At 33.9% G+C, this 11,266-nt stretch overlaps 1 protein-coding gene across 1 annotated transcript; it reads left to right on the forward strand.

Annotated features, from left to right (window-relative positions):
* Positions 1–1,160: 1,160 nt before the first annotated feature.
* LOC123310046 lies at positions 1,161–8,838 on the forward strand. The gene is made up of 6 exons (XM_044893406.1): positions 1,161–1,389; positions 3,936–4,080; positions 4,965–5,208; positions 7,932–8,036; positions 8,232–8,334; positions 8,569–8,838. The coding sequence occupies exons 1-6, from the start codon at positions 1,248–1,250 to the stop codon at positions 8,709–8,711; spliced, it is 882 nt and encodes a 293-aa protein (XP_044749341.1). The 5' UTR covers positions 1,161–1,247; the 3' UTR covers positions 8,712–8,838.
* The last annotated feature ends 2,428 nt before the right edge of the window (positions 8,839–11,266 follow it).

Here is an 11,266-nt window from a genome sequence, read left to right on the forward strand (position 1 = left end):
CGAGATGTATTTGTAATGAGAAATGAATTTATCTTTTATTCTTGAAGCTAACTGAGCGTTAATATGTTTATACCATTATTTCTTATATTCCTCATATACTCGACCACGTAGATGTAATGTAAATTCTGCAAGAGAAATAATTGTGCTATTCGTAGAAGTTTCCAGTCTATGAAAATAATGGAATCGAAATACGATAAATGACAAAATCAATTAATTTCTTGTTTATCAGAATAGATTTCGCAGGTAATGGTGTTTTTATAACGAATCGACACTTTTACACAAATGGTTGTTTCCATCCACTTTTTCTGTAGATTAGTCGTCTGTTGTTACGCCCACCCCTAGCAAAACTATAGATTTTCATATTACAGAGTGACGGGAAAATGTGACCGACAAACTTGTACAACTTTCGACTTGTTCAATTATGCTTCATTTGGGAGCTACAGCCCTTCAAAGATCTCTTTTCAACGGCACTTCTTCCGAAATCTTATAAAGACTGATGAATATTCAACACTCAGAATTTTGTACGGTGTCTAATATCAAAAGCCAAAGCTCTCCATTTCAATTTTCACGTCAACCTAAGTCATTCGGGTAGGAGAAGGGTATTTTCATTTATTACTTTAGCACCTTAATTTTTTTGACATTATTGGTGTCAAATTTTAGTGTTCAAATTAATTTTTATGGAAAAGAAAGGTATTCATAATTGATTTCGCTAAGAGGCATAGTTTTTGAGGAAAATCGATTTGAACCACTATCTCTGAAGAGTTGCAGCGACGAAGCATTCGTGGACAAGGTGATATGAGTAGAATCTTCCCAAAATATTTTCAATAATATCCTGTACCAGTTTGCCGGTCGCACTTCTGGACTCTATAGTCGGACTCAAATTTTTTTGACTAATGTCGCAAAATCTCGGTAAATATATATAGTGGGAATTATATTTCATCATTCAATTACAATAATTAATTTTAATTTGAATATGCAAAACCGAGAAAAGCAGTTCACGAGGTAATTATTTTTTTTTTATTTCAACTGATAAATTCAAAAATATCATTTCCTCATCGGTATATACTTCACCCCATTTCTGAACCGGATGATACCATTACATCATGAAATATTCATTTAATTCACACTCTCTGTTTATTCAGTCGATGAAAGACACAAGGACATCAACTATTTTATGTGAGTTCAAAAAGACAACATAAACAGAAAATTAATCAGTGGTAATTCAGAGCAGAAAACGGTGCGTAGCAATGAAGTTATCGGATTTCAGTGAACGTCGACTTGAAGTCTTCGCTCTGTATGATAAGAAAGAAAGTGATGTGCTAGAGGACATTAGGATCCTTAGAGAATGGATGTCGAAGCTTCCACATTTACCGAATGATATGATTCAAGGTGTGTATATTGTTATTTTGAAAAAGAATCATTTCGATATAACAAAGAGATATTTTTACTCGATATATTTCATTATACAGGGTTTATCTGAATGACACCAAAAAAATTAAAGGGGTGCGTCGTCGAGAAAAATTAAAATTGATATTTGGTATATTTTTTGAACATTTTTTTGTTTTGAAAATCCTCCCGGAATAGGTAGTTGAACCCTTCCGATGATTTTTTCATGGTATTTCAACAGCCTGTTTATTTTAAACCGAGCCGATTCGGAAGAAATGATAAGGGAAAAAAGATTTCTTTTTGACTTCACGAATATACCGTTAAAATATTTGTACGAATCAAAGACTCACCCTGTATACTCAATGGCGGAATACATTTTTCCGTTCCACGTTTTTCCTTTTTCCTATGTGGGAAAACTTCCACAATGTCGATGAGAAAGAAAGGTTAGATCAAGACGTAATTTTCGAAGCATAAATTATATTGATAGTCCCCTATAGACAACTCATCCCGTTTATTTCTATTGAAACTAACAATAATAATGAAACGACCAGAAAATGCACCAGATAAAAAAGTACCTATTATGTCGAATAGAATGAAATTTTTATTAAAATTTAATTTGATTTTTTTTATATACTATAGAATTCATATTATGGTGTTATATTACTTCCATCTTCTATTAAATTATTCCCGAAATACTTCAGTCCTTTTGTGTGTACTTTACCTTACATTATTTCATTCTACATCGAAAAAATTCAAGAGCTTCCAGCCAGAAAAAGTAATTAACGTATAATTAACGTAATTAATCAAGAAAAACATTTTTCTTTGGTTATATGCGAAAAAGTGTTGGTTCAATAATTTTGTTTTTTTTTTCAATGTGAATTCTCCATTTCTTTCTACATTGCTAGTTAATTATATATTTCAATGACAGAAATTAATATGCATTTTTTCGGTTCTTATTTCAAATATTTATAGCTGTCTATATACATCCTCTGCTCACTACAAAATGTGTAGTTCTACTTTTCCAAGGAATTTAGAATTTACTTTTTTTATGTAAAAGTTCGACTGGTGAAACAATAATATTGCATTTATTATTATTATTTTATTTATATATTGATTGGGAAGATAAAAGTTTCAGAATATATCGTTGCAAATAATCGATAAATGTGCATCACAAAAACTATCTGCAATAGTTCATAAAATATAATAATTTGCATTTTTATTTTTACCATGTTGCTTGAGTTCATTCCAAAATAGAAGGTTTCGAGTATATCGAGCTTAATATGCGTAATAACAAAAAAATATTCTATGGAATAATTGATTGTCAGACCTAGGTTAATAATTTTCGTTGTGGTAATTATTCAAGCAAAAGTGGTAAACTATAATTAATTCGGGAAAGGAAAAATAATGATTATGCTCTCATCCACTCAATTCCGTAGTATTATTATATTCAACCTGACAAGACTGAATTGAATGTTGGTTTGTTTGAATATATTTCTATATATATACATGAAATATGAGAATGAATTTATCATGTTAAATACTGTTTCAAATGTTTTAATGTGAATTCAGCTGAACATTGAAGGTATTGGCCTCTTATCCGATCAAATCTCATCAATGTATATATCCTTATGCACAGGGTGAATTTTTCATATTAGGTATTAGAAATTGAAAAGTCCATAACTCACGGATATGATACTGTCATTCTTTGCTTTTTTCAGAGCATGCGTTTGATGAGCTCTGTGAAGTTGGTACCCCAAAAGGCGAATTTTGAAACCAACCGTTTGTCTATCGTATGTTGTCCATGTTTGTCCTACCACAAAATTACAAAAATCAATCAGAAAAATTTCGGAAAGTGTGAAGTTGAAAAATCAATTTCCTGACGGAATAAAATTGAACTACATTACTGGGGTGAAAAATGATTTTCCTCGACGTCGAATAATATTTCGTAAAAAAAAATTTTTTTTTAATTTAATTTTGGGAAAATAACTTTCGACCGTGCAGAAAATTTTTGAAGAGGTCGGAAAAATATTTTTGAATCCCAAGAAAATATAGTTTTTGATGTAGCAAACAATATTTTTCGATCCTGTAAAAAAACTAAATTTCGGAAAGTGTGAAGTTGAAAAATCAATTTCCTGACGGAATAAAATTGAACTACATTACTGGGGTGAAAAATGATTTTCCTCGACGTCGAATAATATTTCGTCAAAAAAAATTTTTTTTTAATTTAATTTTGGGAAAATAACTTTCGACCGTGCAGAAAATATTTGAAGAGGTCGGAAAAATATTTTTGAATCCCAAGAAAATATAGTTTTTGATGTAGCAAACAATATTTTTCGATCCTGTAAAAAAACTAATTTTGGAAAATGATAATTTTCCAACACTAGAGAATTTCAAAGAAAAATAGAAGATAAGCATTTTATTCATCAGTCAATATTTTCGATACTTTATATTCATGTTTCTATCGCACGTCTGATAGTGATACATATTTGATTCAGAAAGAAGTTTGTGGCACTTTTTATAATTTAGCTCTCATATAATTATTTTTTCAGATGAATTCTTAGAATTATGCCTCCTCAAAAACAAGTTCTCCATCGAAAAAAGTAAATCGAAAATAGAAATGTATTGTACATTGAAGGGAAATCCACATTACGATTATGTTTACGATAGGATACCGGTACCCAGCAAAGAACCATCGTGAGTATTATTATGTATTATCTCTCATTAGTCCAGTAGATATGTACATTGAACCTAGTTGTTGACTTTCATGCTCATGGAGGTTTGCAACTCCATGATTGTATCCAAAAAAATTCCGAAGCTTATAGAATATTTTAAGGGAGATCGAGAATGCTGTGAGATAACTGAAAAGTTGTCCATCTTGAGGACACTATGATTACTTGGGAAGGGACGATAAAACTCAAAATTTTCTGACTTTTTTCGGTCTTTTGCTCTCAACTTCTAAACTAAGAGATGTTCGACCAACACGTTCATTTTCAATATTGTAATATTGTAGATTACATTTTCTATATATTTGTAAACATAGATTTCACCTTTTCTCCCCTTAGTTTAGGAGTTATTGGCGAGCAAAACAAAAAATTTTTAGGTTCTTCGACCCTCCGATTTGATTGAGGTGAAAAACTTGACAACACCATTAGCTGCGAAGCTTTTTTAGCAAGCCCCTTGTTTAGGTCTGGCTATTGAATTGCATTCAAATTCAATCTGGAAAACTCTCATTCTCAATATAGAAATCAAATCTCATAATAAAAAACTCTCCTTTTGATATTAAAATAAAAAAATTAACATTCCTGAAAACAAGATGTGCCCCTTTCAAAAGGTTTCTCTCAAATCATCTGCTCATGAGCATAATAATCACCAATATTAGATTAAATCGTTAATCAAAGATACCTGGTTCATTTTTCATTCTTATACGATAATTTTGATGAGTTTGAAAACACAGTAGAATACGAGAAAATAGTTTGGAGTTGATTCAACTTTACCCTGAAGAAGCTTTCAAAACACACATGGAATAACGAAATTCGATAAACTCATAGCTCTTTTATATCATTATATTCATGTTTCAGGTCTCATATACCTATTCCAATGCTGACAGACGAATATAAAAGGTTGGTATTTTTCACTGTAAATGATGTGGACGCCTACGAAATGGATACAGATCTCAATTTCAATGCAGTAATTAGGGAGTTCCTCTTGAGGTATGACTACAATGATGGCGAAATCGAAATACTAGATTTGCGGAATTGTCCTAGCAGTATTATTCGAAAATTTCGTGTGAATATTTACGCCGATTCTATCCAGCTTATACTGGTGAGTTTGAGGTTAAAGGTTCAATCTTTATTTATTTATTTATTTATTTATTAACAGTAAAGAGTCGTGGTAAAAACCTATAAATGACTCAGCATATAACAATAAAAAAATGAACACAAAATTCTCAATAATCAACCGAAACAGCAAAACAATCAATAAAGTATGTCACTAAACTAAATCAGTTATCATACAGTCCAAGAAGATCTAACCGATTCTTAAACACATTGACACTGGGGGAGTTCACTACTTCATTTGGTAATTCATTCCAACCTTGAAAAACTCGGTTCGTAAGAAAATGCTGTCTTGTCTTATTCGAGATTCAATGTGAGCATTTTTACGAATCTCTATTTTGTATCATTTTGCAAATTTGCAAATTGCCGAATTTATGATGTTATAATTTCAAATTTCCAGCGAAGCCTATAAAAAACTAATCTTTGTTAAAAACGGAGGTTTAAGAATGAGCATTTGAGATATGTATGCTCCAAAACGCTGTTGTTCTTCATTCGCTTTTTAACGTAAATGTATTCTGGAGAGGTGTATGTAGAGTCATTCGGGGTAACTGAGCGCAGTGGGTAACTGTGCGCAGTGCGTATATCTCGACATTGCAATGTATGAAAGAGGGGTTCATTTGGGTGAAGCAAGGGCGCAGAATCGCCATATTAGTTTTTCATAGGAGTGCACCTTGCCACGTTTCTTTAACTTTTTATTTGCAATCAATCAAATTCACTAGTTTTCTTGTTAATTTTTAGCATCTCTGCAAATTCTTCCAGGTCCAAGTTCCGAGTGCCTCAGTGTTAAACAATATTTTATTCGATCATAGGCATATTAATCTGAATATATAATAAAAAATTTTAGGTTCTCTTAGCTGCTCAACTCTATAAGAACGTCAATTCAAATTTTGGCTTACTGGGGAAAGTGTGCGCGGGTAAGTGTGCGCATAGATTCATTATAAGGGCATTAGTTCAGTGAGGAATAAATTATGACATTGTTGATTTTCTTGGTTAAGACTCGATCAATATTGTCCTATTTGTTCAGAAAAATATGAAGAGCCACCAACAGGGGAATGTATCAAGTATTATGTTCACCAAGAATTGTGGCACGAACAATAATGCCCTGCTTGTAAAAAGGGGCTCCTGTATTGACAATAAACAGCATTTCTCTAATATTGTAACATTTTGATGACATTATTTTGTAATTTGTTTTGATTGTGTGGTTCACATAGCACTGCGTTCACTTACCCCGTGAGGGTGCGCACACTTACCCGCAATACGGGGCAAGTGAACGCACTCCGACATTCTCTATTAAATTCTTTTTTGCGGAAAGAAAACGTTTTTCTTTGTTTGCTTTTTGATGTTTTTTTATAGATTAGAAAATTCTCTATCTTATGAATATGTTTTAATTGTCCTAGCTTCAACATTTGAAACAGGGTATGGCTTGACAGGCAAAAGTGCGCGCAGTTGCCCCGAATGACTCTATGGTATTACAGACACACACAAAAATTGCACAACATTTCGATTTTTTCCTTAAATTTCAATGTGTCTGTTTATTTCGACACTTCTCGACACCATCAGTTGTATAGTTGTTGCATTGTACAGGATGATGCAAATTTCGGTTGAGAAACATCTGCACATTTTTGCAAACTGTACAGCATGAGCTTCGAAACCCGTCAATCTGCTCTGCAGCACCCTGTAGCTTTAACATCTACGAGCTAAACACTACGCTTAGACCCATCAGTTAATATGGCTAATTTTTCGAACTATCTTGACTTACGATCAAAATTAAAAACATTATTTAAGTACACAGTCCATATATAACATCTTTGAAAATATCGATTGCCACTACATGCTCACAAATATCCTATAATTACGAATTGTACTATAAATTCTCTTGAAAATGGGTGAACCTTCTATTTCCGAAAGCGTAAATAATTCGAACCATTTCGTTGCTGTCTGATAGGTGTGAATATCAACAACTTATTTGTTTTTTTCGAATTCATGGAGTAATAGTCCTAGAGCTGGCAAAGAAAATATGCAAGAGTTTTGTAATGGCTTATATTTAAATATGATTTAGCATTGAGGGTGTACATTAGTCAGCACCTACTCTCAAGGTCAAGTAGTGGAACACCTAGCGGCGACGCGCTTTGATGTATTAGGTATATAAAATTACAACATACTCTACAAGTATTTTGTAATGATTGAAAATAGTCATTCAGCTAATTTATAGAACAGAAAACTTGAGAAAGTGGTCAGACCTTATTTCGGTGAAACGCGGTGGGTCAGCACGCCACAGAAGTTGCTGCCATAACGATATCGTTTCAAGAGATTTGTAATGGCTGAAAATGCATTTATTATTCAAATATCATATATTATTCGAGAATACAATAGTCAGACGACATATCAATTGAACAGGGGCAGTCAGCAGTCACCCAAAGTACCGATATTGTAATTTTACATGAATCAAAGAGCGTCGCCGCCAGTTGTTCCACTACCTGACCTTGAGAGTGGGTGCTGACTCATGTAAACCACCAAAACCAATTAATATTTAAATATGAGCCATTACAAAACTCTTGTCGATTTTCGTCGCCAGCTCTCGGAATATAACGTGTGACTGTACGCAATATATTGTGTTCTCGATATACTGTTGCCTTTCATTTTCCTCAACGATTAATTTGTTTTCTTTTCACTTGTTTCAATTTAATTATTTCATTAAATGCTTTGTTCCAGAAATGTTATTCTGCTAGAATTTCTGCCATCCATGTGATAAGTAAAATCGGGAGAACACTTTTCGCAGTCTTCATGCACTTATTACCAAAAAAACTAGTATCTAGGGTGAGTTAAATATCTGACAAAAAAAACTAGGAAATCACCCTAAAGACCAAATTAAAGGGATCTTCCCATTCCTTATCATTCTTTTTGGTCCCATTCATATGAGGATATATTGATGGGGAAGATCTGCCTTTTTTTCACTGCTATGGAAGTCTACATAGGTAAAATAAGATGAAGTAAAATGGATAAATATTTCAGCTCCATTTCCATGATGATGAGGAGTCACTGAGGAGGGTCGTTCCAGCGAAATATTTGCCTAGTGATCTTGGTGGAGATCTCAAATCACTCCAAGAAATAAGAGGTCAGTACTGAACATTGTCTTTGGTAATAATGTACTCGTATTTATTCTTCATTGGAATAGTTTTCTTAAAAGATATTTTCGCTTGTTTATTTTGCGTTTGTAATTAATCTTGAATGTATATAAGAACTCAAAATGAAGTGCTTCAAGTTATGTTAAGTGCGTTAATTTTATTTTTCCTAGTTTCCCTCAATCGTATCGAATAATTCTCTAAAAATTACCATTTTGTTGTTTCAGCTGATTGGGATGAAATTTTCGTTGACAACAGAAAACTGATTAGAAGCTTCGTAGACACAAAATCCAGAGAAGAATTGAGGCAGGGTGGCGACTCGGTAAATGAAGAACTCAAAGGAACATTCAGAAAGTTGAACCTCGATTGAAGTACTCAAAGAATTGATTCGGGTTAGAGTTGTAGGAAATGTTGTTTAATCACATGATTATCATAAATATACTTGAATGGAGGTGAATGAAAAGAACAGCAGATGAATAAAAAAAATATGAATATAATTTGTGTCATTTAAAATATCAACTATCGTTATTGAAGCTTCCATAAAATCTCAAGTTTTATTTCGAAATGTGTCGTTGTGAAAACAGCCTTTTTCCCAACCCTGAGGGTGAATTCCATATTACTGAGTCTTCAAGCCGTTTTTTTTAAGTACAAGGAAATACACACAGTGTGGTCCAACAAAAACTTAACACCTCAATTATCGTGCTTTAAAATGAAATAAAAAAAAATCGCCTGGACCCGTCAATTTCCGATTCGATGCAAAAAAACCTTTCCGCTCTTTGCATCCCCGTAACTGCAACCTCCTAACGGGGTGAGCGGAACCCCTTGATTTTGAATAAGAATGGGTGGTGCTGCGATACCTCATGTTGAAGATCTTGTCGAGTACTAGGTGATATTGAAATTTCGCTTCAAAATTTCCATCAATGACGAAAGGACAGATGAAATAGTGGAAGAGTATACCTACTTTTGTGATCAGTTCATTAAATGCTATAAATAGGATGCATTCACTTCCATACAGTAATATAAATTTTGCTGAGAACGTTCACTTATATTTCTCAAGATTTCTGGAGTAATTTGACGACATTCATTAATGATCCGAGATCGCGAATCATCCAGTTACTCATAGTCCAGTAACTTTGTCGCCTGGAAGTATGGGGTAGTATGCGTCAAATCCGATAGTTCTGATTTTTTGCAGACTTGTTTATGATGCTGTCTTTGTGAATAATCCAAGTTTGTGACCTCGAGCGCGAAACGCAACTTGATCAAAAATCGAAAAAAATCTACGAAAAAATCATATTTTTTTCACATTTTGGCGATTATAACCCCGAAGGACTAGTTTTTTGAAAAAACTACTTCAGGACGTTTTCGAAGAAGACTCAATTTACTACAATATGATACTAGAGTTGTCTCCGTAGACCCAATAGTTTCCAAGATTCGCGCCCGTTTGCATCGCTTACCCTTAAATGTCCCTCTTTGCTAGGTACCACTTAGACTCACATTACACTCAAAAATCTTCTCTTTTGTACCGGTACCGCTTAAGGAAAACTTATCTGACATTTGGCAACGCTGTAAGATTATTAAATTGTTGGTAGGTACACTCGACCTACTTGAGGATTCAAAAAGAAGAAATTCTATATCTGTTTCTATGACTTACCAATATCTCAATTGGCTTGTTGTCCATCTTGTAGTGCCATTTGAACTCAAAATCTACAGAATGTCTGATCCCAGTCCCAGCATGGGATTGTGTTTTAGAAGTAAGGAGACTTTAAGTGGAGGTGAAGTGCGCCAGGTGAAGGAAATAGGTGTAAAGATTCTTCTTGCGTCGCTTGAGAATATCAAAATTCATCACCATCCCCTGATGGGGATATGCCAACCCAATACGTCCGTCAATCCAGATACAGACGAGCCTCTACCAGGACCTTTCAAGAGGGCTGAATTAATTTCATTTTTTATTTTTAATATTACTCAATTTTCTAAAGAATAAACTCATTAACTTTTGTTTTACTTATCTTTTCCACTTCATTATTCGTAGCTTAGCTTAAACATCATCGGTCACACTTGTCTTTTTTCAACATCCCATCATATATGTACTGGGCTTCGACAGTATAATCACGGTTCAAAACGACAGAATTGCAAAACATTACGAAATTCGAAAAGAATGATGAAATTTGAAAGGCTTAAACTCGGAAACTATTGGGTCTACAGAGACAGTTCTAGTATCAAATTGTAGCAACTTTAGTCTATTTCAAAAGGGTCCTGAAAAAGTTCTTCAAAAAAAAAGGCCTTAAGGGTTAAAATCGCCAGAATTTGAACGATTTTTGACGGAGTTGCGTTTGGCGCTTGAGGTCACAAATTTGGCCAACATCATAAACAAGTCTGCAAAAAATCAGAACTACTGAATTTGACGCTTGCTGTGAGGTATAAAGTTACTGGACTATCAGGCTGGGTAGCGCAAATCTTTTATTTCAGGTGACCCATTAGAAAAAATTCCAATGGAGCCAGATCAGCTGATCTGGGTGGCCACTCAATATGTCCTCTTCTTCCGATCCAGGCGTGAGAAAAATTTTCATCTAAGAACGCACCGGTTAAACGAAATGAGGTTGTGCGCCATCTTGTTGGAAAATGATCGTTTGATATTATACATTCTCCAATACTTGCACGAGGGCTGGATAAATAGCGTTCTGCAATAGATGTAAATAAATTTGGCCAGTTAGATCACCGGGTATGAAAATGGGTCGATTATGTGATTTCAATAAATACCCGCCCAAACATTTAAGTTTTGGGGAAGCTGAGTATGAACCTCCCGAAATAATCTTGGATATTCATCTGGCCAATATCGATAGTTATACCGGTTCACCATGCCGTTAAGAGGGGTCTACACCATTATAGTGGTCAGTCAAAAAGATAAAATGAATATCTTACGTCAGA

The sequence above is a fragment of the Coccinella septempunctata genome, chromosome 3 (genome assembly GCF_907165205.1).
Source record: "Coccinella septempunctata chromosome 3, icCocSept1.1, whole genome shotgun sequence".
NCBI classification, from domain to species: domain Eukaryota; kingdom Metazoa; phylum Arthropoda; class Insecta; order Coleoptera; family Coccinellidae; genus Coccinella; species Coccinella septempunctata.